Source organism: Thermothelomyces heterothallicus (assembly GCF_042370625.1).
Source record: "Thermothelomyces heterothallicus CBS 202.75 unplaced genomic scaffold P884_scaffold_14, whole genome shotgun sequence".
Classification (NCBI taxonomy): domain Eukaryota; kingdom Fungi; phylum Ascomycota; class Sordariomycetes; order Sordariales; family Chaetomiaceae; genus Thermothelomyces; species Thermothelomyces heterothallicus.
This window is the reverse complement of record NW_027192575.1, coordinates 75,825-101,459: the sequence shown is the minus strand read 5'-3', so window position 1 is coordinate 101,459 and position 25,635 is coordinate 75,825. Positions and strand designations below refer to the sequence as shown.

Here is a 25,635-nt window from a genome sequence, read left to right as displayed (position 1 = left end):
ATCTTGACTCCCCCGTTGTATGCAAGCCTTTCAATCCTATGCTTTCCCCCTAACCGCCCCTCTGCCCGCAACAGGAAAAAACGAAGTACATACGTAGATGATACAGAATACCAGATGCAGCGCTGAAAAAGAAAAAGACTTCGATGTTCATCACCTCACTTTTCCTGGTCACCGCTCCCAAACTACCCTTTGCCTTCAAATAAGAATAAAGAAAAACGGGGGATCCTGGACTTGCTGAATATCCTTAACGTCGCAAGCGTCGGTTCTGCGACTTGATATTTGCCAATGTTGAAACAGGAAGAGAGGCAAAATTGAAATTGCCCTGCGCGACAAGCCATAAGGGTATATGTCTCGGTCCGCGGCGTTCTCAGATGGCTTGATGACGAAGGAATCCGAAGAAAGACGCGGCGCGGCGCTTCCGTGGAGTACGCCGTCAGAATTCCCGGTAAAACAAATCGAACTGAAGAGAAGCGGCATGACCGCATCATCCCTATGTCAGGTCAAGTGTCTCCCGAGAACGCCATGCACCCCGGCCTATCCTGCCATAACCAACCGTAGTTCCGGCTCAACGGCTATTCCTCGACGGGGTAGAGTTGATTCCCGAGAAGCTTGTTCATGGAGAACATGTTAATCTTGTCCTGTTTGAAGACGGCATGCAGTTTCTCATCGCAGCGGATCTGCCGCTTGTCGTTGGGGTCCTGGAGCCCGTTTTCCTTGATGTAATCCCAAAGCTTCTTGACAACTTGCGGGCGGGACAGCTGGAGCGCAGAGCGTGAGCCGCCGAACAGAACAAGATTATATACCGGGCAGCACCTACCTGGCTCTCTCCGCAGAGATTCGCCAGCGGGTCGCTGAGATTGAAGGGCTTCTGAAAGCCACCTCCGGCCTTCCGCTTCGGTTTTTCACTGCCGTCGGAATCCTCGGCGTTGCTATCGTCGTCGGAGCGCACCCGCTTGGCGCTCTTTTTCTTGGTCGCCTTGGCCTTCATCTTTGTCTTGGCCGTGCCGGCACCGCGGGTCACCCGGCCGCGAGATAGCCGGTTCTCTTGCGCCTGGAGCTCAGCGGCCAGGCGCGCATCCGCATCCTCGCTTGGGCTCTCCCGCTTCTGTTTTTTGCTTGCTGGCGGCAGCGAGACCTCGATGGCGCCCTCGCCCGTCTCGCCATCGGAGGCCGAGTGGCCGTTGGTGCCGTTCGCGGCGGATGTTGGAGTCGGGACCTGGGCTATCTCGTTGGAGATGGCGTCGAAGCGGGCCTCGATCAGCCGCTTGATCGCATCCTGGTGATAAACAAGCGGCGTCAGTACCCGGAGCTAACGGCCCAACGTGCGCCAGGCACGAACTTTCTGATCGCTGAGGTCCTTGCCGACAGCTTCCTCTAGACCCTGGCGGATCTTTTTGCGCGTCACCGTCTCAAGGTCGGCCGAGGCAAGAATGTCATCGATGATGCGGGTGTAGGTGGCCCTCTCGTCGTCGGTCACTGTCGCTAGTTAGCAGACAGGAACAGAGCAATCGTAATCCTGGTTGTCCGCATCTGTCCACATACAAGGAGCAGACATGTTGCCGGGACAATAGGGCGCATCAATCGCGCCCGACTCTGGGAGGTTCTTGGAGCTGCGCGATGACTGCGATGTGGCGTGTTGTCAGAGTCGGGAGAGTTCGCACGGCGACCGGCTAGAGCAAGACGAGAGAGATGGAAGCAGACGGAAACGACGAATTGGCGCCCTAGGATGAGGCAGCTTGCGAACGGCAAGCGCTGGGTAAAACGATGCTGATGCAGGTTGGGTATGGGGAAAAGAAGAGGCCTGGAAAGTGAGGGTGCGATTGTCGCCCCGGAGCACTTGGAGAGTGGGGAAGAGAGACCTAGTCTGGAATCGCCTGGAGTTCGGACGCGGCCCAGCCCCGGCAAGGCTGTCGGAAAGGAAAGGATGCGGCTGGTTGGGCGGAACGGAGAACGGAACGGCTGCGTAGCGAGCCCGGCGATGCGGCGATCAAAGCGATCAAAACCCAAAGCTTGACGTCTCGGTTGGACCGAGTCACCATGAGGGGGCCAGCAATCGCAAGGTGCATGTTGGGGCGGCTTCGGCTGCGGCTCCGACGATGAGGCGCGTGGCTAGAAGTGGGGGGATCGCTGCCGTGGTGATCACTTGCTACCCAATCATGTCAATCAATTCTCCAAGCCGAACGGCAGTTCAAAAAATGGTTCGCAGCCTACCTGAACTCTGTACGGATTAGTTAATCTGTATTCCGCATTCGTACGAAGCATTCCGTACGCCGTACGCGAGAAGCACATAGAGAAGCACACGAGAAGCACCACCGAAGATTCGCGCCAACGTGGTTTCCACAGGATATCTCGACTTCGAGCTACCATGTAACTAATCCGTACTCCTGGGGACCGCAATATAGTGCCGGAAGGCAGAGCAACAAAACTTTCCCATGAGTAACCCAAGTAACAGAAATCGCCCTTCATAACAACCTCCGCTTCTTTACACAAGTCTGGACTTACCTAAAAGTTACTAATAAGGTAGATATGTAGAGGCGCAACGAAGTGGGGCCGTAGAGAGGAGGGGCCCAGAGAGAGCAGTCTAGGGAAGCGCCCACAAAGCGACATGAGTAGCAACCCCGAGGCAAGGTTCGTCAGTACGGTACTTCGTGCTCCTGTTGAAATCGCTTTGCACCGACCTAACTCTGGTGGCGCCTTACCGTGCATGTACAATAATCCTGGGATCAATGGCTAAGAGGTACTGTCTGGAAGTTCTCTCCGTTAATTATAAAGTATGCTCGCCTCGAATTCTTCAGGTTCGCCCAGAAGATGGAAACTGTACGGACGTACAAGTTGTCCCTTTAATCTTGCAGCCGGTTTGTCGATTTTTCTGGTCCATAGCTCGCTGTACAAATCTGTACCTTCGATTCCCACTCGCTCCAGGTTGTCTCGCATGTGGCTCCGGTCCGCGAAATTCACCCTAATATCGCGCAGTGTGACTTTCGCCCTGCGTTCCATGCCTTAGACAGGTCCAACTGCCACGTGCGAGAGTTCATCTCGCCCACTCCTTTAGCCTGTGATAGAGATGGGAGGTGACGTCCCCGATCAGCGATTCGGGCCGGGGAACGCTGCAACTGCAAGCTGTGCTGGAATTACCCCACATGGGTGAAGAGAGAATCTCTCTGAGACTCTGGCTGCGCGACGTTGGGAGGGGTCTCTACAGCTATTAGTGATTCCAGTGCTTCGTAAAGTCACGTTTGGCTGTTTCGAGAATGTGCTCTGCAAACACGCAGCGCACCTCTGAAATGGCCATGTCCATGCCTTAATTACACGGAGCTCGTATATCGGGCATTAAGCCCTCGACTCCGCGGGATTGTTCGGTATAACGTGCCACCAATTTTGGAACAGCGAGGCGTATCTGTGAGTGAGGCAAGTACTGTACATGTACAGATGTGTCCCAGACCTACTATGAAACAGTATTTAACTTGGAAGTCAAAAGCCACGTTGTTGCTCAGACCTATTCAAACACTCCCAACCCCAACGATTAAGTTTGTTCCAACCTCAATCCACATATCGTGGAGGTGCTCACATGGGCCTTTGGCGTCGTCGTGTATGCATATTTTTCGACTACGTAAATCTGATGTTATATTTAACCCCGGAGATTGCGCGGGGTGCTGTCACTGCTGTTACGCAAGGCCGGGTATGGACAAGGGGACAGGGCAAAGAAATGCAAGAAATGTCGAAGGTTTGGGGTTGTAACGGGGTATGAGCGTGTGAGCAAGACTCAGCAAGGGGATAGCACGACGCCCAGGCAGTGGTACTAAATGGAGCTGAACGCCACTAATTATTAATCAGTGGGTAGAATCTGGTAGAGTATCGTCTTCGCTTACAGAGGAAACATGATCCTTTCTGATAATACAGATAATCAAATTCTAAGGTACCGGGTCAAGCTCCTTGCAATGATGTGAGCTTTCCAAGTACTTATCTAGCTAAGAAGCATATCCAACTTAAAGCCAGCGGATCATAGCTCCCCCTTCTCCACCATTGCGGCGAGTATTTCCCTCAAGACCTTCGTAATTATCTCCGGACTGGGCGTCTGCGCCCCCTTGGCCAGGATGGCCTCCCTCGTGACTCGCACCACTTTGGTCTCGGGCGCGACCTTCTTCACTGCGTCCATCACCCGTGCGAGATCGCCGTCCGAGATCCCGGCGCCAAAGATGATACCGCGCGGCACCTTGCGCTCGGCCGCCGGGCGGGAAACGTTGCTGCCCAGGCCGGAGGAAGGAAGAAGGCTTGCTGCGTTGGCGCCGCCGGCACAGACACCTGGGAGCTCGGCGATGGCGCTGTCGAGATCCAGGCATATGTGAACCACTTTGGGAAGAACGCGGTGTGTTAGCGATAGAAAATGTACCGATAAAGATGAATGCTCGGGGAACGGAAGGAGGCCGGAAAGCTCTGGCCTGACTTACAGTCATATTCCGGGAGGAGGAGGTCTTGGATTTTCTTGGCGACTTCAGGATTTGCGCCCAGCGTGGCGAGGGGGATGTTGGCAGCCATGTTCGGCAGTTTGATGGCGAGGGTGCGAATCGTTGTCTGCAAGGGCGAGATGTGCCTTGTGCGAAAGCGTATGCGGTAGATCTGGGTTGAGGAGCGAGCCGCTGGTCTGGTTGTCGTGCTGCTGAGACGAAGAGCTCGGGAGGTGAAGAGCAGCATCATTATTATATTAGCAAGTGAAGACTGCCCGGGTGTACATGTATCCTGCTGGTTCCTGCAAGGTGGTTTCCAACTCAAACTGCAATGTTCGCCTAGAATACGAGCGTTAACAGCTTGGCATCTCGGACTCGGCACTTAATCACAGCCGAGAAACGCAGTCGTGCAATTATCCCGCCAAGCCTGTACGACAGTTGTCAGGCCACACACAATTATGCACCGACCCCGAGTCCCAGGGTTTCTGACATCGACGACAACGGCTGTCATTGTCAGGTGCACGCAGTAAGCCCTCGGGCCGGGAACAGAATCGAACTCCGCAATCAGCCGGTCAACAGCGGTACGAGTACTCGTCGTCAACTAAAGGGCGCATCGAAACCGGACAAGGCATTGACGAGCCGCTTACAAGCCCTGGCTTTAAAGTGTATCCGAGCATCAAGATGGAAGGAATCAGCGGGGGAAGGATTACTACCGTAACCTATCATCAAAGAACGAGAGGAGGGGACAAGTGAAGGAAGCTATAAAGGAAGCAGGAGGGCAGGCGGATGCGAAACAGGAAAGTATTCAATCAAAGGGAAAGAGAAGGGACACGGGTGTCAGTGCAGAAGAGTACTTAGGATGGCGACCAGCATCCAAACCGGATCTCAACAATCGCAGCCACAAGGAGGAGGGCCCCTTCCTTGTGATACATTTCCTCTGGTCTCAGACGCACTTCCTTGACGCTCTGATTTGAGCATTTTTCTCCCAGCCGCCGTGGTATTATACGTCCTGCTTAACCGCATCAGTCCGATCAAGGTCATGAACCAATCTAGCGTCAAAACGCCGGTATCGTTTGTGGCGAGATGCTCGACAGCAACTTTGCCTCGGGGACAGAAATGTGCGCTGACGAACAAGGTATGTATCCAAAACGTAGTCCGGCGAGCGTCGGTCATTACTAAGTAATTATATGTATATTGCATGAGAAAGTATAGGCGAAGCTGTCCTGTTGGTCATGCATCCCTCTCAACTCTATGGTTGTGCCGCCCTGCTTGTTATAGCCTTTCTTGGATGGCTGCTCTCATTTCGTCGGCAGCCAAGGGTGTGTAATTATTGCGGGATGTTGCCGGTCGTCGAGGTCGAAAACACCAAGCCCACACTCAACCGACAGTAGACGGCGTAATATGCGACTGGCAGCCTTAATCAAACATGGCTCGTAAATGACACGCGCCCTTGTTTAATCGCGGAGAAGCTTCACCAAAACGATCTCTGCTTGAACCTCAATCACCCTGGCCGGTATCGGATGGAGTGTACCAAGTATCATCGACAACTTCTGCCTCTGTCATCTCCGTATCTGCACCCGTCCATTTGCTAGTTGATTGTCATAACGCAGGCAAAAACGCAAATAGTTGAAGGAAAGCGGAATGGTGGCGATCAGCCGTAACGTCGTTAAAGAATGTCACAAACCGAGTTTGTCCCGGCTGATGGGTTGCTGGCATGTCCCAAGAGTGAGGGAGCCAGCTTGGCCAATGATGACTGCACATGGAGCCAGGAGTAAAGAACGGCTTCATTATAGCTAGAGGAAATTGCAACACCAACAACGTACAAATGGCATGTGTGGGCAGCATTTGTTCCCATTCCTGGCCCCACCACGCAGGCATGCAAGGATAACCATCCTCAACTGGATAACCGGAAGAACAATCTTGGGTCTCCGTCACTGAGTTGGGCAGGCGTGCCGCTGCCTAACCATTGCTCACAAGGCAAGGCACAGCCATTCCAGGGTCGTTCAGCACAACAGGCCTAATTACAGCAATGTATTGGGACTGTCTATGGTACCCTAGAGCCCAACACTTCACCGCCGAAACCTTCCTTCACTCAGTGCCTCTCCCGCTTCCTGGGAGCCGCTCTTATTATGTCGTCCACACGCAGGAGAAGCTGCAGACTAATTAGTAATTGCATCACAAAAACAGGCCCACGGGCGAAAAAGTAAAACTTACCTCAGCTGCCTCACTGGCCGAGTTGACCACCGCTCGCTTGAGCTTGTAGCTCTCGATGACACCGAGCTCCCGCATATCCGTAATGCCACCGCCGGGAGTCATCAGGTCTAACCCGTATGTTGTCATGCCATCGTAGATGGCCTTGCGCAGGCGCGCGACAAGGTCGCTCGAATCGAGACCCGCGTTGTCGGCGAGGATAGTCGGCAGCTGGCGCAGGGCGACGGCGAACGACATCACAGCGGTCTGCTTCTTGCCCTCGACGCGAGTGGAAGCAGCCTCGACGGCCTTGGCCATGAGCATCTCGGCACACCCGCCGCCCAGCGTAGTGCGCGGTTCCTTGACCGTCTGCGAGAGGACGGCCAGCGCGTCGTGCAGGCTGCGCTCCGCCTCGTCGAGCAGCTGGTCCGTCGCGCCGCGAAGGACGATGGTGCAGGCCTCTCCGGCGGCGACACCCGAGAATTTGATTAACGTGTCCTCACCGATCATGATCTCCTCGATCAAGTCGCAGTGCCCGAGCTTGACCTGCTCCGGGTGGTCGAAAGTAGAGGCGATCTCGCCACCCGTGACGAGGGCGAGGCGCTCAATCCCGTCAAAATCGGCGTGCTCAATCGACATGATGCCGGCATCAGTGAAGAGCTGCTCAGGCCAGTTGTAGATCAGCTGCCGGTTGATGAAGCAGTTGATGCCGTGGGCTTTGATCTTCTCCACCTTGGCTTTCATCTTCTCGCGCTCGGCCCGCTCCAGCTCCGCCAGCTTGCTCGTCGAATTGACCTTAAGCTGGGCGCCAAAAATCTTGACCTTGTCGGTGTCCATTGACGTATTAGCGACGAGAATTTTGGCCTTTTCCAGGCGCTTTGGCTGGTTGACGCCGATCTTCTTATCCAGGATGAACCCCTCATCGAGGTAAGACTCGCTGAGCTTGCCTCCTGCCTTCTTGATGATCTGAATATGGCTGAGATCAGGCGAGCCCTTTAACCGCAGAACGGCCTCGACCGCCAGTTTGGCAAAGTGCTCCCTGTCCTGGGCGAGCACCTTGGAGCTGAGCGTGGTCTTGGCGATCGCCAGGAGGTCCTTCTTGAAGGCTTCGGGGTCTTTGCTGTGGTCCACGGCCGAGTCCTCCAAGGCCTTCAATGCCGCCTGGCTGGCTATCCGATAGCCCTCAATGATTGTTTGAGGGTGGATCTTCTTGGCAACGAGTTGTTCGGCCTCACGTAGTAGTTCTGCAGCGAGAACAGCCACTGACGTAGTACCATCACCGACTTCATCGTCTTGCACCTTTGAAATGTTTACTAGAACCTTTGCCGCGGCATTGTCGAGTGCGATAGCCTTGAGAATCGTTGCGCCATCGTTCGTGACCATGATATCGCCAGTCGATCTACCGCGGCCCCTCGTCAGCCCTGTCGCACCAGAAAGTATGACCTCCAAGGCAGAAAACTTACGCAGATTGCAGAATCTTGTCCATGCCTTTCGGTCCAAGTGTGCTCTTTACAAGATCGCCCACTGCGATGGCTCCGACAAAGGCTGCGAGGCGGGCATTCTCGCCCTTCTCCTCTGTCGTGCCCTCCTCGAAGATCTGGGTGGGGCTGAACGAAGACTGTTGTGTCCATTAGCAACAGTCCAACCTGCAAAATGAAACAACCAGAGATAAACACACCATGACGCCAGCCGGGTTTAGTATCTGGTGAACACGATAGGGTTGTCTGGGATATGGTCCGCTGAAGCAACGGGTCCGAGATGGCGGGGAGGAGGGGCAGCTCAGACCAGGCAGGCACTTGCTGCAAACTGCGGAAGCTGCTGGACTTTTTGCCCAGGCACTGGCAAAATTCCCCGAGCTTTCTCACCGCCTTTCCACAGTTGGCCTTCACTTGAAGCGGCAAGGATACGCTGCGCTCCGGAAGAGGCAAGGCAATGAGGCTTCCGTTCTCAATGTTACTGGAAGGTAGATACCATTCCTGAGTCCCTTTTCACCTCATTAGCTGCCTGAACCGGCCCTGCATCCACGGCGATTGCTGCGTATTGTAGAAGTAGCAAGTCCGGGGAATCGCTAAACGCACTGTCTAAGTGGGGCGTTTTCTGTTACTCCCAAAAGTCGGATCTGGCTGAACCCCACCAACATTCTGCGCAGCGCACAAAATCTCGTCAATTATCCCGACGACGATCTCCCAGTCCCCGCGGCAGCAACCACATCGGCCACGCACTCCGTTTTCGCAGCAATCCCACGATACGGACAAGCCGAACTGATTGCCCAGCATGGCGCCGTCGTTCGACCACTTGCGCGAGGAGGACCTCGACGAGGAAGACTTTGACATGGATGAAGTCGACATCTCGGATCTCCGCGAAAAATATGAGGTTCAGCTTGAGCAGGGCTATGACACCTTTGTCGTCATCGACGGGTTGCCCGCTGTCACCGAAGAGCAAAAACCCAAGCTTATCAAGTTCCTCCTGAAGAAACTCAACACGGTCGGCAGGACCAGCGAGGACGCGATCTACATGCCCATGGGCGATGATGGCATGTCGCTGAGGTATGCAGCCTTTCGGTCGAGATGCAGGGTTCTGCATACATAAAACAGAGTTGGTGCTGATCTCCGGCAGGTTCGCCTTTGTCGAATACTCGTCGCCCGCCGAAGCTGCCGCGGCTGTGCGGCAGCTCGATTTTGTTCCCCTCGACAAGAAGCACACGCTGCGCGTCAACAAGCTCACGGATATCGACCGGTACGGACGGGAAGGCCGTATCGATGAGGAGTACAAGCCCCCAAAGATTGAGCCGTTTCAAGAGAAGGAGCACCTCCGGTCCTTCATGGCGGACCCGAGCGGGCGCGGCAGGGACCAGTTCGTCATGTTCAGGGGGGACACTGTGGGCGTCTTCTGGAACAACGAGAAGGACCAGCCGGAAAACATTGTGGACCGGCAACAGTGGACCGAGACCTTCGTTCAGTGGTCGCCTATGGGGACATACCTCACATCAGTGCATGCGCAGGGCGTACTACTCTGGGGCGGCGCTTCTTGGTCGAGGCTGAGGCGATTCCCTCACCCTTTCGTCAACCTGGTTGCCTTCTCGCCCAACGAAAAATACCTGGTCACTTGGTCGAACCGCCCGATTTCGATTCCGGACAGCGGCCACCCTGCCCTCTCGCTCGACGATGATGGCAAGAACTACGTCATCTGGGACATTGAGACCGCGAAGCCCTTGCGGTCATTTGCGCAGCAGGATACAACCGGGGACGATCCGGTCGCGAAGAAGGCTGCCAAGTTCCCCTGGCCCGCTTTCAAGTGGTCCGCCGATGACAAGTACGTGGCGAGGCTGAACCAGGGCACCTCCATTTCCGTGTACGAGCTCCCAAAGATGAACCTCCTGGACAAGACTGCGATCAAGATTGAGGGCGTCATGGACTTTGAGTGGGCGCCCGCCACTCCACGCCGGGACGGTGTCAAGACGTACGAGCAACTGTTCTGCTTCTGGACGCCCGAAATTGGCAGCAACCCAGCGAGAGTCGGTCTCATGAGCATCCCTTCCAAGCAGATTGTCCGTTCCCTCAACCTCTTTAGCGTGTCCGATGTCAAGCTCCACTGGCAATCCGATGCGGCGTACATCTGTGTCAAGGTCGACCGGCATTCCAAGTCCAAGAAGTCGCAGGCTACTACCCTGGAGATCTTCCGCGTCCGGGAAAAGGGCGTCCCTGTCGAGGTCGTTGACACTATTAAGGACACGGTCATCAACTTTGCTTGGGAGCCCAAGGGTGACCGGTTCGTGATCATCACCACAACCGAGCCGGTCGGCGCCACCGCGGTGCCGCCCAAGACGGCCGTTTCCTTCTTCTGTCCGGAGAAGGCCAAGGGCAACACGGTGGGCAATTTCAAGCACCTGCGGACACTCGACAAGAAGAACAGCAATGCCATCTACTGGTCACCAAAGGGCCGCTTTGTTGTCGTGGCCACAATCCACAACGCTCAGAGCTCCGACCTCGATTTCTTCGATGTCGACTTTGAAGGTGACAAGCCGGAGAGTGAGAAGGACCTCACGGCGAATCTGCAGCTCATGAACACCTCGGAGCACTACGGCATTACCGATGTCGAGTGGGATCCTTCAGGCCGCTATGTCGCCACCTGGGCGTCGGTGTGGAAGCACGCGGTAAGTGCCGGGCTGCCCACGTTTGTTAAGACTTGAATATCACTCGCTAATACCTACCTGCAGATGGAGAACGGCTACCACCTATACGACTTCAAGGGCGAACTGCTGCGCGAGGAGGTGATCGAGAAGTTCAAGCAATGGGCGTGGCGCCCCCGCCCTCCGACTTTGCTCACCAAGGAGGAGCAAAAGCAAATCCGCAAGAACTTGCGTGAGTACTCGCGCATCTTTGAACAAGAGGACGCCGAGCGCATCAGCAGCGCGGACGTCGCCGTGGTCGAGGCCCGCCGCCGCCTGCTACAGCAGTGGTACGCCTGGCGCCAGAGCGTGGAGGAAGAGCTGGCCGAGGAGCGCGCCGCTCTGGGTCTGCCCGAGAAGCCCGTGGCCGAGTTGCTCAAGGAGAAGGCGGCGGCCGCGGCACCCGCTGGCGAGGAGCAGGTCGTCGAAGAGGTCATGGAAGAGGTGCTGGAGGAAACGGAGGAGATTGTCAACTGAGTTTCGCAAATCCCGGGCATTATGTAAGGCCGAGAGACTGGTTGGAGCGCGTAAAATTTGATTTGTTTCCTCCGCGTGGGCGTCTCTGGGCTTGCTTCATGTTTTTTTGCGCTCAGCTATATCAGCATTTGCGGCAAAGCACCCAGCAAGTACATAACGGGCCACTTCAAATTGGACCTAGATGTCACCGGGGAAAGGGCGATCGAGAAGACAGATATGAAGAGAATCGGGTTTGGCATGGACAGGTGAGTTTCAGATTTTGGCATCGAATCTTCATAGATAAGAGTGATAGGCTGAGAGACGTATTATAAAAACCTGACTGACCGCGAACCTGTCTTGATGGCCGGGTTGGTTCAGATGCCAGCTGCATAATTGAGTTGCATATTTGTTCTTTGATGTACGGGTAACTTGTTCAGCAGCCAACGATAAATCCAGGGTGAGTGCCAGTTGGGTCCCTCCGTATTTTGGGTGTTTTCTTGAGTTTTGCCGTCGACAGCGTCCCGTTGCGCAGATGCGGTGTTTTTTGAGGCCATTCCACTTCCTGATCGAGAGGAGATAATTATTTGCGACATGTAGCCTCTGCACAACCAAGCCGCCAAAATGAGGGCTATGCCGCCTCACCTCCGTTTCATAGTGCACGATCTGAGCGCATGGACTGCCTCCAGGCTTATCTTTTTGCACCCTAGTTCAACCGGGACCGGGCATCGGATGTGTCCAAGGTGGAGGCAGAGTACTTCGTACGGCTTTTCCACGAGTCTTGCTATGTTTGGAAAGCCATACCTTCTGCGCGCACCACGGTGGCGTCAGCCGGCATGCGGCATGCTTTCGGCCTGCTATGGGTCGATGAATCACTGGGGCGCAGGCTGCCGTTATCATATGCGCTGCCGAAGGAGGCAGCTCCAGTTCGCATCTAACTTCGAGGGGTTTGTTAAGGAGCCACGACCTGTTAGCGTGGGCCTCTAGCCCAGTTAAACGACGAGAAGAGCATGAAGAAAGGAAATACTGCGGCTGTTGGGACAGAGGCACGCAGAGCTGTCGTGCCTGGCTGGCTATGGAAACCCTGAGGTCATTTCAATAATAATTAATTACATTCGCCAATGGCCATTTCCCCCCGAAGGCAGGTAGGCACACGCTGGTCTTAGTGGGAATATTGATGGTGTCGTTTCCAGTGAATGTTCTTGCCAAACATATTTTCGCATCCCAAATCATCAGGCGTTACCTCTCGAGTTGCGACGAAAGCAAATTTCAAGAACTGGGCCGCCGTTGAGTAATTAGGGCTAACGGAATCAACTTTCTTCCTAGCTATGAATTGCGACTGCCCCAACACCTGCACCGACAGCCCCCATGTCTCCAAGACGGCCAACCACTTCTAACACCTCTTGGCTAGTTCAGCATATTATGTTCCAGTCCTGCTGAAATGCATCCGAGGCTTGAACAATGGGGGGAGTTGCGAAGTGTGGGTAAGAGCATGCGTGACTTGAGCGCCGAGTATCGCGCCGCTCAGGTCCCTTCCAGGACTTGCAATATGAAAGACCCAAAGGGAGAACAGAACTTGGCCAAGGCATCTCGCCCAGAGAAAGATGCTTCCCGACGGGCTAAGCCAGCAGTTGATTCTCGAAGGCTTCGACGCGCAATAGACGCAGACAGGGCGGCCCAGACCGCGAGACGCAACTCGGGGTGGAGGTTCCATCAGGTTTGTGACCGAGCTGGTCTGCGCCACGGATTAATAGACGGTTACGCAGCCTGGCTGACGCTTTCTTAGCCTCAGAGACACCTCGCCAACCTTGCAGTAAGAACGATTCCCAATTCGTTGGTGAGCAACCAGTCAAATGGGCCAAACTCGGGTGCGCATCCCACGGCCAGTCCTCGGCCTCAAAGCTTGGCGACACAGAGTCTTCCTTCTGTGAAACAGCAGGCAAGCAAACGGCAGCCGGAAGACCATTCGTTTCACCGCAAACAACCGGAGAATCGCCAAAGGCATCAGTCTCGTAGTCACCAGGCTCAATTGAAGGGTCACTTGTCGCGTAGCAGCCGCCGCTCGAGAGGCGGTGAGTCCCAAGGTCCCTCATCCGTGAATCACCGACTTGACGGAAACCCCCAGCGTCGCGGAAATCAGTGCACAGGCGAACATCACACCGGGAACAGCCCTGCCCAAACCAAGAGCGATAAGCTGAGTATCCGTCAACCGGAGGGTGGCCAGTCAGGCGATCGCTTGTCAGGGATACATCCGCTACCAAGCCGCACGGAAGTCTGGTCATCCAAAAACCAGAGACCAGATGTGCAGAGAGGGAGGGATCAAAGAGAACAAGGTGCCGTGGCATGCAACTCCGCTGAAAACCCAAATTCGCGGGAACGGAAAAATGCCAAGAGCCAAGACCTGAATAACAGGACCTATATAGAAATCGACGACGAGTCGAACAACGAGGATGGTACTAGGCAGAAGACGGCGAGAATCCAGCCGGTACTACAGCCCAGCCCAGGGTCGTCAACCGCGATTTCCGCAGTTAACACTCTCCCGCAGCTCAAACAACGTCCATTTCCAACGTCCACAACGTCGACAGAACCGAGCCAAGAGTTGAGGAGTAATGAGCAAGTGCCACAGCTCTCTGACTCACGCCAGCATGGCAGGGAGATCTACTGTGAAACGCCCATCTCAGAGGAGATGAACTCGCTTATTCAAGCGACGGCAAATGAGGTGACCAAAAGAATGCTTGCCGGTCACGAGAAGATAGAGCAGCTCACAGCCGAGGTCAAGGAGCTTCTGGCCCAACTGAAGAAGCATACCGGAACGGTGAGTACCGCAACATTTGGGGAACAAGTAGCGGTGCTAACACGCTACCCCAACCTAAAGCAGGACGTTTGGAGTGCTGCGGATCTGCCTCCCGTTATCCCGAGCATCGAGAGAGACCCGACCCAACAGCCGAGCCGAGCCACGCTGGAATGGAAGTACATATATGCGCCTATCCGCGGATACAGCGACGATGTCCGCGAACATACTTACATCCCGTCTACGGATGTGGCTGAGGAGGAGGATGACGGTGTGGAGGCTGACGCCGAAGACGATCCCAGTACAAGTAGGGAGTCAACGGAAGAGCATGAGGAAGATGAGGTGGTGTTGCCGTCCGTCGAAAGCCGATCTGTGTCCAAGTCTGAGTGTACTGCTCAGTCCACTTCAACTTGGCGGAAACGGAAGCGAAGAGATGACAAGCGGAACACCTGCGCCATCACGACCACCTCTGGCACCAAGAAGAGACCGCGCCGTGAGCAAAAGGAGAACGCGGGAAAGCAGGGTCGCAAAATGAAGGGAAGTACGAGGAATCCGATAGTTATAGTGGTCTCGGACGATGAGGGGAAGCGCAATCAGGAGGATGGGCAGCATCAGGCGGCGGCAGGAGAGGAGAACGAGAAGCAGAGCAAGAAGGAAACGCCGGTGGTGAATCCATATCTCGAGAAAATTGCCCAGGAGCGAGCCCGCCTCCAAGCCTTGATGGCACAGTCAGGACGTTTGGGGCAAGCAGAACGCGGAGGCGGCCGAGGTCATGCTAATGTTTCGACTAAACGTAAGCCCGGATAAGAGGGCAAGAATGTAGTGAATGCGTAATGAGGAGGAGCGCAAACCTTCTGCTTCGGATTGCGGCCGCAGAGACCTCACTTTGTATCATCAAAACGGGATCCTTTAGGGAGTACGCACAAGAGTAATTATGCCTTGATACGAGAGTGTGGCTTGATAAATAAGCTTGCCAAGAAGCAGGGGTCTGGCTTGGCCAAATGCCGGGCACAGGGCTGCGGGAGCAACCGCGTCAGCCAATGACCAGGGATGTGTGTTCGGGGGTTCCATCTGGTGGCCGGGAGTTAATGGATGGTCTCAAAGCACATAATCCGCATGATGATGGCGAGCCCTGAACAGGATGATTGGTTCGTTACCTGTCACTTTTGCAGTGAGTTCTCGGTTCCATTGACTGCTTCGTGCTTGATGTTCCGATTCCATCTTTCATGTGATACGCACAGGGGTCATGGACATATGTAATCTCAACAAAACTGCCAAAGTTTCTTAGCGCCCCAACAAAATGTCTGAACTCCACTTTTTTACAGGCCCTGGTCGTCTAAGTTTGAAGGAGCTGGTTGCTCACTTCTTGATCTGCCGGCAAACAATGTTGTCAGAACACAACCACGCAAGACACGATGTTTTTGAAGACAGCACATCCTGCTCAAACTGCATAGTGCTCCGTAGTTTTTGCACAATTAGAAACTTGTTGAAAATGTCATCATCTGTCTTTGGAGGACAAACTGTAAGCACTGTCTCCAGTTTTCCAACCCCGCCCCCGCGGTTTGGGGAGATGGAATCCAGCGGAGGTGTTCCTTGCAGGGGATTTTCAGGGGTCCATGCGTCCCGCCCCTTGTCCGAGCGAATGGCTACCGGAATCGGCGCCTGGGGAAAAAAAAATCAGCATTCATGAACGCTCTATCACGCCTTTTTGTTCCAGAATCATCATATGTGGAAACATTTTTCGTTGGTCTCGCCATTTATTTTTTAAACCCTCGGCTACCTCAATTTGCCGTCACTGCTCCGTCCACCCGAGTGTCTCTTTCGCCCCTGTAGCTCCCTGTGACCTCTGGCGAATCGCACAGCAGCTGGAAAGATACCTGCTGCTGGTAGTACATACGCAGTACATGGTTATCTTCGTCGCAAAGAGCCGCGGGTGCCAGACGAAAATACTTGCAGTGGATACAGAATGATCTTCAACACGAAAGGACAAACAATGTCTTACCGAAGCGCAGTTGATTGGGCGACTTCCCATTGAGCTAGCCACTCGGGCCAGACCCGGAGCTGGATGTTCAGCTGAAGCATTCACATGCTCGTCGGCCGGCTGCGAGCCTGAGACCACGGCTCGAGATCTCTAGATCCCAGGCCCAGAAGGCGGTGAATCTCCCCACACCTTCTCCTCTCGGCCAATGCGTCCTTTTCTTATCCATAAGGTATGGTCGCTTGAGATATCGCCTGCCGGGTTCGGATGACTCGATGTCTCGAAGATTTTGCCCAGGTGGCCAAACTCGAGGCGAAAGGCAAGCTGCTGGTATGTCAACCGCATGTCTGGACTAGACTGTACCTTCCCTGGCTCTGTTCTTGTTGCATGTTTGCCTCGTTTATTATCGAGTGAATGCCGTTGTTTCAGGAGTCTCTTTTCCCGAACTTGGTCTGCACGTCAAGTCCCTGTGGGTAGTGTTCGGTAACTCTTGCAGGCCCAGTCCCAACAAATCATTGAGAATCGACCCACGGAAGAAGGGGCAACCCACAGCAAAATTCGGGGCCCTGGACGTGGCGGAAAGAGCTTCCGTTCTTTTTCTTGTCTCTTCAACCCCCACACACACTTTTTCCTCTCTCCTTTTCTTTTCTCTTGCCTTGTGGTTGATCCCGGCTTCTCGACGGTACCTTGATGTGTTACTCCCTCAAATCGAACCGCCTCCCACCGTTTGGGAACCACCTGGCCCTGTGCTAATCCACCACCACCAAGACTGCTCCTTGTTGTTTCTTTTTCTTTTTCTTTCCCTCGCCGCGGTACTTCACCATCGCAATTTGATCCATAATCATGGCTGCCGCAACCGCCTCGAGCGTCCCAACGGCCAACAAGCCGTTCCTCAGGAGGAATGTGACCTCGGCCACTCTCGACTCGGACTCAAGTGCCGCCGTCTCACCGACTGACTCGCCCCGCCAGTCACCCTCTACCACTTCGCTTTCCTCGCTGGCATCCGACGAAGTCCCGCCCTCCAAGAAGTACGGCAAGCTCATCGACACGTACGGGAACGAGTTTGAGGTGCCCGACTTCACCATCAAGGACATCAGAGATGCCATTCCCAAGCACTGCTACGAGCGGTCGGCCGTCCGCAGTCTTGGCTATGTTGCCCGCGACATGTTGTATCTCACCACGACCTTCTATGTCTGGAACAAGTTCGTGACGCCCGAGTACATCCCGTACCAGCCGCTGCGTTTTGTGCTGTGGGGCGTGTATACCTTCCTACAGGGTCTCTTCGGCACCGGTCTCTGGGTCCTTGCCCATGAGTGTGGCCACGGTGCCTTCTCTCCCTCGCAGAAGCTTAACAACTTTGTCGGCTGGATCCTGCACTCTGCTCTGCTTGTGCCCTATTTCAGCTGGCAAATTAGCCACAGCAAGCATCACAAGGCCACTGGAAACATGGAGCGCGACATGGTGTTCGTCCCCCGGACCCGGGAGCAGCACGCCACTCGTATCGGTCGCCTGGCCCATGAGCTATCGGAGTTGACAGAGGAGACGCCGATCTACACCTTCCTGCATCTGCTTGGCCAGCAGCTTGTCGGTTGGTGGAACTACCTCCTGACCAATGTCACGGGCCACGACAACCACGAGAGGCAGAGGGAGGGTCGCGGCAAGGGAAAGAGGAACGGCTGGGGTGGCGGTGTCAACCACTTCGATCCCCGCAGTCCGTTGTATGAGAACAAGGACATCCCTTACATCCTTCTGAGCGACCTCGGCCTGATCATCACCATCTCGGTCCTCGTCTATCTTGGCAAGACGTTTGGTTGGTTTAACATGTTTGTGTGGTACTTCCTACCCTACCTCTGGGTTAACCACTGGCTCGGTAAGTGGAATACATCTCAAATCAGCTGTGACAAGAGACTGGAGAAGCTAACAAGAAAATCTTAGTCGCCATCACGTACCTTCAGCACACCGACCCCTCGCTTCCCCACTACACTGAGAGCGAATGGAACTTTGTCCGCGGCGCCGCTGCCACTATCGACCGCGAATTTGGCTTTATCGGCCGCCACCTTCTGCACGGCATCATTGAGACGCACGTCCTGCACCATTATGTCAGCACAATTCCTTTCTACAACGCCGACGAAGCCACCGAGGCTATCAAGCCCGTCATGGGCCGGCACTACCGTGCTGACACTCGCGATGGACCTGTGGGCTTCCTCAAGGCTATGTGGAAGAGCGCTCGTATGTGCCAGTGGGTTGAGCCAACTGAGGGCGCCGAGGGTCCCGCCAAGGGCATTCTGTTCTTCCGCAACCACAATGGGCTTGGCACCGCGCCTGCTAAGATGAAGCCCGTTTCACAGTAGGCGTCGACAGCTGATAAGCGATGGTGGTCCTTGTGAAGGCGGGAACAATGAGCAGATCTTGTCTCTAGCCTAGCAGGTGCTTCCACTGGCCGGCTGTCTCGCTTCGGGGGCTTGAGCTCTGGAGCTAGCCCCACTACAATGTTGATAGCTCACTGCTTCACGGAGTTTTGATATGACTTAAAGGAAGTTGTTCTGTTCCCGCTTTGTTCATTATCGGATTGCTCTGGGACGGCCCGGAATTGGAAGCATTATTGGTTGCCATGTCAAGACCACGGAGAGGCCAGGCGTCGCATGGAGAGATAAATGATAGAATTGCATTTAATGGGAAAATGCTTTCCGAGCACAACAGGTTTCACTCCTTGTAAGGTTGCGTCGTATAGCGCGGAAGGGTGGTTCAAGAGATAAATGCCAAGCAAGAAGGGGGACTCCTCAGCGGGAGTAGCGCTGACGCTTTGGAACACATGGAGTGCTCTGCTTTGTAGGTGCCCATCGATGGGTTCACCTCTGGAGCACTCATTCAGCAGTAATATGTCCGCCATGGGCTACTGAAATGACGGGGAAAATCAAGGGGCTACCGCAAAACACCTATCGTACCTCTGAAATGAGAACACAATTACCCTCTTCATAGGTTATGGAATATCCGTTCTGATACAAGCTGCTTCGTCGTAGGAGAGTTCCGGCGCTTGCTCAAGCCACGACTGACTAGGGCTGTTAGTCTCCACCACCTCGAGGTGAAGCAGCTATGCCGCCCGCACATTTGAGAATCCCCCAGTCGTTGGCGATGCCTTCGTCTGGTGTGTCGGGCTGGCGCGTTAGCATTCGAAGACAAGACGGCGGGAAACAGCAGTAGCGCAGCAGCCATACCCAGGTTGAGAGTCGACCTGACGGGGCCGCGGCCGCCCACCAACGGCTCGCAGGAGCAAGTGATAAGGTGCTCTACTTTGCCCGTCGACGTGTATATTGTACAATCCGTACAGTAGTTGGAAAACTTGCCACTGGGAGCGCGAACGACGTTAACATCATCTCTACACTCTCTGCACACGTCTCAGCTGGATCGCAGGATCTGGGCTTACTACACCTCCCACCGCATGCGGCCGCTAGTCTGGTCTAGGCCGATGCACATGGTCAGGTCAAGTTCGTTGGTCGACTCTGTGTAGGTGCCATCGTCTTCCGGGTGGCAGCAAGTGGCGCCGAGGATGAAACTGCGAACGAGGCCAACGCCAGTGCAGCTGCGCGAGAAGTTGCCGAAGGCGCTGGAAGCGGCTGCGGTCGCGAAGATGGACGCCACCCAGACGAAGAGGGAAAAGGGAAAGCGCATGTTGCCGGGGACGGAATTATGGAGCGAGCGGTCTGTTATCGTTGGAGGCGAGTTCAAGGTTGCGAAAGACGGCTTCCCAGAAGCATCGAGGTAATGGAATATGGTGCCTTGAAATTCGTCGATCCATGGATACTGGCGAGTAGTTACCCAGATGTTGTTCATTTGAGCAGGCGGCCAGTCGCACTGGTCTCACTGAGAGGTTGGTCTTTCCTATCATGGCCAAACTCCTTCAGATGAATGAGTTGACGGCTGTAAGCCAGGCAACAAGTGTAGACTCGCCCGCGGCAAGAGTTCATTCCACGGATCATTACCACTTGGGCTTCTGGTCGGCTCTTTCTCATGGCGTATGCGTAATTAGATGCTACTTGACATGTAGTTTGCAATTTCTAATTACTCTGGACGTTTTTAACAGCAGGGAATGGCACTGGCCTTATTCCACACTAGGAGGATTGTAGTGCAATCTCTTTCAATCGGAGTCGTATACTAATAGTAATTACACTAGGTTCAGGTTGCAGTTCCCTCTTTGTCGCGGAGTGTGACAAAAGGCTCTAATCTCGGAGAAGGCATCATGTCCTCGACAAGTACCCTCGTCCCTTGCGTCTTCAGATAATACAGCAGAGGAACCTCGCTAAGATGATCGACTACGAAATCTTGGTGTAACCTTGGAGCTTTAAGTGACGCCTCGCAGAGAATCAGTTTCCGAAGTAGACTTAGTAATTAATGGAAGGTTGTTAAACAGCGTAAGCCAATCGCCCCTTCTTGTTCTCATCGATTTCATCCTTGAGACGGAATGTGGAAGAAAGAAGTCCTCAACAACGAGACGGGTTCAAGGGTTAGAAATCTCCCACTCGAATATTCGTTTTTTGCCTTGGAAAAATGCAGGAGGAAACATGAGAGGACTGGTAGAGAACAGAGTCTTCTAGTCTTGGGATTGGTCCATCGAAGTAAGTTACACCGAGCTGGCGATTGCATTGTATTCCAATGGTTGTTTCCTGAGTAACCGCTCTTCGGAGCGCGTACTGTGTAGTGTAGTGTAACCCATAGTGTAAGTAGAGGCAAGAATACTGGTCATCCGATGTAGTACACTACGGATAACGGAGTACGGAGTAGTTACGGAAGTATAGAAAGATTGCAGGCTTTCCCGGTTCACAAGGGTAGACCCGATCGCCAGCTCCATGCGCATCTCCCGGAGAGAGGCAGTGACTGCATGGGGCTCCAACATACAGAACGAAATAGATGCCTCAATAAAAGCTACATGACACGAGAGTAAGAGAGGAAAAGCTTAGTTAATCTCTTGTCTGCGTTGCGTGGAAAACTTCTGTTTCGAGATGTTAGTGTAATCGCGGGACGGAATTAGCCGCGGCGTGATATTGTGGTTCCAAAGCATGGCAGCAAAACAAGGCCCCGCTGCACTTCCGCAATCGAGATTGCTGGTGCCCCTCGTCATTTCCGCGCCCCTGCCAAGCTTGTGGCTTGGTGGGGCAACTTCCTGCATTGGTTCCCTCAGCGGACAAAAAAGTCAAGACATGAAACTGAACTGTCCAGATTATCCGTACTTCCCTGCCTTCTATTCTACCTCCTTCTTCCAGCGGCTGGGTTGGAGTGTGGAATCCGAATTTTCGACATGAGATAAGGTTTTAAGATCACCTCGCCAGTTTGAGACATTTTAGATACGCTGTTGACGTACTGTACACAGCATGCTCGTGACAATGCATAACTCCGCAGTAACATCGCACTCAGCGATTGGGCCCCACCTCTGACGACGCTGCAGCGTCGATGTTTTGTCCCATGCAAGCCACGTTTCCACGGTCTTACGTTGTTCATAGGTGTATTTTATAAAAACCGACCGCCTTCTACTGGAGCTGCTGTGGTCTGGGAGTTTCTTTGGGGGGAGGGGGTGGGGGTAAGTTGTGTGCAGTAGGGGGAGCCTCGAAGTCGGTCGGCGCCAACGGGTTTCAGAGGTCTCAGAATGGATGGCCAGCATGGATTGACCCCGACGCAACAGCGCCAACGACCCCAATCCTCCGCAGATGGCCTTGTATTAGTGAGATCTAGTGTACCCTACATTACACTGCACCACGCTAGTGTACGAATTACGTGGAACGGGTGGTGGCATGGCGGAGAGAGGGAGTGCATTGGGTTTTCTGTTTGTTGGGTTGATTTACCTGCACGGCGCGGCTCCCAAGTTTAGCCAACCTGCTCCACCAGCCACCTTCGAGGAGAAGGTTGCTCTGCCGATCCCCTAGGGACCCAAGGGTCAGAGCTTGTGAACAAATTGATTAACGTTACTATGTAAAGAACAACACATGGGCTCTCGCACATTGATAATCCGACGCCATCAGAATAGTCTTCACTTCCCATGTCGACAATCCGGACAGAGGATCCGAAAAGTGGCCCGAGACCCTGGTAGTTACTCCGTACTGCTGTTAACTTGTTAGGTAGGTATGTTGGCAGGGAGCTGTGCCTCTGATATCACCATTTGGTTCTCAGTCCTCCGTAGATGACATGTACCCTGATTTTGCACCTTCTTTTTTTTGGGGGGGGGGGGGGAGGGGAGAGGGTTGGTTTTGCGCTTGGGGTGGGCCTTCGATAGGTCCAGACTTGCAGCCATCCTCCGCTCTGAATTTCCGTTCCGCACTTCCATCCCCCTCTCGCTCGCTTGCTCCGTGTCGCGCGCTAGCCTCTTTTTGTAATTTGCTCCCTCTCGAGTCGGTTTTTCCTGTTGATTCTCGCAATACTGGGCGCCATTACGCCTTTCACGTCCCTTTTCTTGCATATACCATCATCCTGTCGGCAGTCACTCGTTCGCTGTCTCATACGCCAACTCTTGGGCCGCGAAGACGCCCAGATCCCTACATTCGTTACTCCGTACATCCGCTGCAGTTCATTCGACTTTCGTTTCGACTTTCGTTCCCCAGCGCCCATCAGAAAACCTTTTCGATTTAACGAGAAACAATCTACCTGACGACCTTTCCAATCGCTCGACCACGTTTGCAGCTCTTCATAGACCCCGGTGCTGTTGTTGCGCCGTCAGTTTTGTTTCGTCTAGTTGTCGCAACGCGGCCCCTTAACGTTATTTCCTTACTCCGGACCCGATTTCTTGACCAGCCGCCATTGTAAGACACGCGCTTTGGCACCCAGGGGCTAGCCGCTCACATTTCGTGTGATCGGCTCAAGCCACCGAACATCTCACCTCACCGCACATCCGGGACAAGCAGAGGCAACCGCATCGACTACCATCCTCCGTGCGGCTCTTCTCCGCTTCGCCGCAGGCAGAGAGAAACAAAGTACAGCTACGACGCAAGAAACCTCGCAATACCACTTAGGACAGGGTCTTGTGCACCTACAACCAACGCACGATCAGCCTTTCTCTTCCTCTGGAGGCTGTATCATGCCAAGATGATGATCTACGAGAACCCGTTACATGATGCCGTTCTTCCCGGGCCAGGCTCGCCGCCAGGCATGACGGCCTCCAAATCTTCCAAGTCGTCGTCGCTCAACTCGCTCCCTTCGGATGATGACAGTGTGCTCGGAGATGTCGCCCACTTCGAGGACATCGGGCTCGACGATGGCCAGCCCGATCCGCGAACTGCATCCGACAAGCACCTCAAGACGACTCCTAATCGCTACGGTCCCTCCTTCTCCTCCGATCTTCGCGCCGTTGCAAAGCGTCCGGCGTCAGCTTCGACTCCGCGGTTGCAGTACTCTCGTGAATCTTCAAGAAGCCGTCAGAATCGCGACGTCACGCCAGCGCTTAAATCCCGCCCGACTCTAACCCTGCAGAGCCAAACTCGCACCACAAATGGTCGCGGCGCCAGCCTGGGGGTTCTCTCGGAGCCCGCCACGGGCCCTCTCCCGTTTCGCACTCTTGGCCGACAACCTTCCCAGACATCCCTCAGCAGACACCGAAGTCCGAGCCCTAGCCTATCTCTCTCTCCCCGAAATCCGAACATGATGATGAAACCACGGAGGAGTAGCTGGCAATCGAACAGAGAGCGCAAGACGGCGTTGGAATTGGAGATGGAGTGTGATGAGGACGACGGAGACGACATCCCCGAAGGTCTTGTGCTAGACAACGTTCCTATCTCGCCGAGGCCGCCGTCGGAAAGGTCCCAGAGCCGCCCACCATCCAAGGCGCCATCGCCGGAGCGACCGCCTAAGGAGCGAGTGCGCAGTATAGGAAACGGGACGCCCGCAGTTGCCGTGGCCCAGGGATCGCTCCGCTCACCTACCTGGAAGTCGGAATCAGCGCTTTCAACCATGAGCTCGGCTGCTTCCAGCCGCGTCTCCAGCCCGGTGAGCTCGAGGGCCAAGGGCTGGTCCGCCGCGCTGGCTGAGCTGAATGCGGAAGCCAAGGCGCTGACCGAGAAGCTGGAGGAGCATGCCGAGAAGATGGAGCAGAAAGCGCAGCAACGGTCCAGCACCGGCTCCATGCCCAACTCGAGAAGGTCATCAGACCCGGAGGTCAAGCCGAGAGTGAAGTCGGCGATGGCGGAGCTGCCTCCTTTGCGTCGGTCCAACATCATGATCGACCCTCTCCCGATATCCAAAGAAAAGGAGGCCGTTCTTTCGCGCACGCGCCCCTCGTGGCTCCCACCCAAAGACCCCGCGGAGGAGCGCCGCCACTTGAAGGAGTACCAGAAGATGATGGCGCAGAGCCTCGAAGCCGAACGTCGCCGTCAGGCCGCCAAACGCGCCCGCTCCGAGTGCCGCGATGTTGCCGCTGACAGCATCATGCACATTTGGGAACGCGAGATCATCCCTCGGTGGAATGAGGCCATTCGCGAGCGCAGGACTCGAGATATGTGGTGGAGAGGCATCGCGCCGCGCAGCCGGGGAGCTGTCTGGACCCGGGCGATTGGAAATGAGCTTGGCCTTACCAAGACGTCGTTCGAGGCTGCATTGCGCCGCGCTCGGGAAGCCGAGACCAGAGCCAAGTCAGGACATGGAAGCGCGGAAGACATGCGCGCAGTGGCGTGGTTCAACGCCATCAGTGAGGATGTGCGGGAGCGCACATGGCCGGATCTGCGCATCTTCCAGCCGGGAGGGCCACTGCACCAGAGCTTGATCGATGTCCTGCGCGCACATGCAATGTACCGCAGCGACATCGGATATGTCCCAGGCTGCAATGTGGGTTTTTTCCCCCTTCTCCTGCCTTGCACTGAACGTTGACCGAATAGAGCTGACACATCGCAGACCATCGCGGCCCTTCTGCTCCTCAACCTCCCGACATCGACAGATAGCTTCATCGCGCTCGCTAATGTTCTTAACCGACCGCTTCCCCTCAGCTTCTATGCGTCGGACGCCGGCGCCAAGAATTCGGCCTACAACCTCGTCCTGCACACTCTCATCCAAAAGTCGTCCGCCCTCCACGACCACCTCACCAAACTTGCCGGTGCTGACCGCAACCTGGACGCCTTCCTCGAGAGTGTTTTCACTGGCCTCTTTACCCGCCACCTCGCCCTCGACGAGGTCACGCGCCTGTGGGACGTGTACGTGTTCGAGGGCGACGCGCTGCTCGTGCGCGCGGCCGTGGCGCTCCTGTTGCAGCACGAGATGGCCCTGCTAGCAGCCGGATCCGTCGCCGAGGTTCAGGCCGTGCTGCTCGGCGGGTCCGTCGTGGTTGTTCCCGCGGCTCCCGCTTCTCCTTCGCCCGACGGCTCGGCCTCCACAGGCGGGGGCGCGCGCCTCTCGGTGATCTCGCCGCCGCCCAAGAGCCCGCGCGTTGTGGGCGGACAGGGCGATGAGGAGAGGTGGATGACAGCCGTGCGGGAGGCGGGCAAAGTCTAAAATTTCCAGGGGCTTGACCTCGCTGGATCAGGCTCCTGTGGTTCGTTACGGTATAAAGCACAATGCAAAATGAGGTATACATACAGCGGAAGAGTTGCGGCGTCTTAAAACAAAGCGAGTGGTTTCATCGGTCCTTCGGCGTTGTTTGGCT

At 55.0% G+C, this 25,635-nt stretch overlaps 9 protein-coding genes across 9 annotated transcripts; 4 read left to right on the top strand and 5 right to left on the bottom strand.

The window, feature by feature from the left end:
• Window positions 1-253: 253 nt before the first annotated feature.
• Window positions 254-1,669, bottom strand: P884DRAFT_30313 (SWIB/MDM2 domain-containing protein). The gene is made up of 4 exons (XM_069444998.1): window positions 1,543-1,669; window positions 1,340-1,476; window positions 818-1,276; window positions 254-758 (listed from the first exon to the last, which is right to left on the bottom strand). Exons 1-4 carry the CDS (start codon window positions 1,553-1,555, stop codon window positions 573-575), a joined length of 795 nt encoding a protein of 264 aa, XP_069296706.1. The 5' UTR covers window positions 1,556-1,669; the 3' UTR covers window positions 254-572.
• Window positions 1,670-3,809: 2,140 nt separating this feature from the next.
• P884DRAFT_244956 (uncharacterized protein) lies at window positions 3,810-4,766 on the bottom strand. Its single transcript, XM_069440401.1, has 2 exons — window positions 4,449-4,766; window positions 3,810-4,350 (listed from the first exon to the last, which is right to left on the bottom strand). Exons 1-2 carry the CDS (start codon window positions 4,693-4,695, stop codon window positions 4,001-4,003), a joined length of 597 nt encoding a protein of 198 aa, XP_069296705.1. The 5' UTR covers window positions 4,696-4,766; the 3' UTR covers window positions 3,810-4,000.
• Window positions 4,767-6,210: 1,444 nt separating this feature from the next.
• P884DRAFT_244953 (chaperonin Cpn60/TCP-1 family) lies at window positions 6,211-8,488 on the bottom strand. Its single transcript, XM_069440400.1, has 4 exons — window positions 8,314-8,488; window positions 8,099-8,253; window positions 6,660-8,034; window positions 6,211-6,597 (listed from the first exon to the last, which is right to left on the bottom strand). Exons 1-4 carry the CDS (start codon window positions 8,314-8,316, stop codon window positions 6,538-6,540), a joined length of 1,593 nt encoding a protein of 530 aa, XP_069296704.1. The 5' UTR covers window positions 8,317-8,488; the 3' UTR covers window positions 6,211-6,537.
• A 171-nt stretch (window positions 8,489-8,659) lies between these two features.
• P884DRAFT_225390 (eukaryotic translation initiation factor eIF2A-domain-containing protein) lies at window positions 8,660-11,682 on the top strand. The gene is made up of 3 exons (XM_069439614.1): window positions 8,660-9,181; window positions 9,252-10,788; window positions 10,852-11,682. The coding sequence occupies exons 1-3, from the start codon at window positions 8,910-8,912 to the stop codon at window positions 11,278-11,280; spliced, it is 2,238 nt and encodes a 745-aa protein (XP_069296703.1). The 5' UTR covers window positions 8,660-8,909; the 3' UTR covers window positions 11,281-11,682.
• A 1,193-nt stretch (window positions 11,683-12,875) lies between these two features.
• On the bottom strand, window positions 12,876-13,349 carry P884DRAFT_202613 (uncharacterized protein; the record flags this gene model as incomplete). Its single annotated transcript, XM_069438443.1, has 1 exon — window positions 12,876-13,349. The coding sequence occupies one exon, from the start codon at window positions 13,347-13,349 to the stop codon at window positions 12,876-12,878; it is 474 nt and encodes a 157-aa protein (XP_069296702.1).
• A 400-nt stretch (window positions 13,350-13,749) lies between these two features.
• On the top strand, window positions 13,750-14,951 carry P884DRAFT_260536 (uncharacterized protein). Its single transcript, XM_069441464.1, has one exon. It carries the CDS (start codon window positions 13,943-13,945, stop codon window positions 14,852-14,854), a length of 912 nt encoding a protein of 303 aa, XP_069296701.1. The 5' UTR covers window positions 13,750-13,942; the 3' UTR covers window positions 14,855-14,951.
• Window positions 14,952-16,868: 1,917 nt separating this feature from the next.
• Window positions 16,869-18,376, top strand: P884DRAFT_202398 (delta-12 acyl-CoA desaturase; the record flags this gene model as incomplete). Its single annotated transcript, XM_069438426.1, has 2 exons — window positions 16,869-17,895; window positions 17,961-18,376. 2 exons carry the CDS (start codon window positions 16,869-16,871, stop codon window positions 18,374-18,376), a joined length of 1,443 nt encoding a protein of 480 aa, XP_069296700.1.
• Window positions 18,377-19,063: 687 nt separating this feature from the next.
• Window positions 19,064-19,752, bottom strand: P884DRAFT_330245 (Cyanovirin-N; the record flags this gene model as incomplete). The annotated part of the gene is made up of 4 exons (XM_069445674.1): window positions 19,450-19,752; window positions 19,241-19,371; window positions 19,132-19,167; window positions 19,064-19,074 (listed from the first exon to the last, which is right to left on the bottom strand). The coding sequence occupies exons 1-4, from the start codon at window positions 19,692-19,694 to the stop codon at window positions 19,064-19,066; spliced, it is 423 nt and encodes a 140-aa protein (XP_069296699.1). The 5' UTR covers window positions 19,695-19,752.
• Window positions 19,753-22,897: 3,145 nt separating this feature from the next.
• P884DRAFT_30184 (uncharacterized protein) lies at window positions 22,898-25,507 on the top strand. Its single transcript, XM_069444892.1, has 2 exons — window positions 22,898-24,824; window positions 24,891-25,507. The coding sequence occupies exons 1-2, from the start codon at window positions 23,094-23,096 to the stop codon at window positions 25,482-25,484; spliced, it is 2,325 nt and encodes a 774-aa protein (XP_069296698.1). The 5' UTR covers window positions 22,898-23,093; the 3' UTR covers window positions 25,485-25,507.
• Window positions 25,508-25,635: the final 128 nt, after the last annotated feature.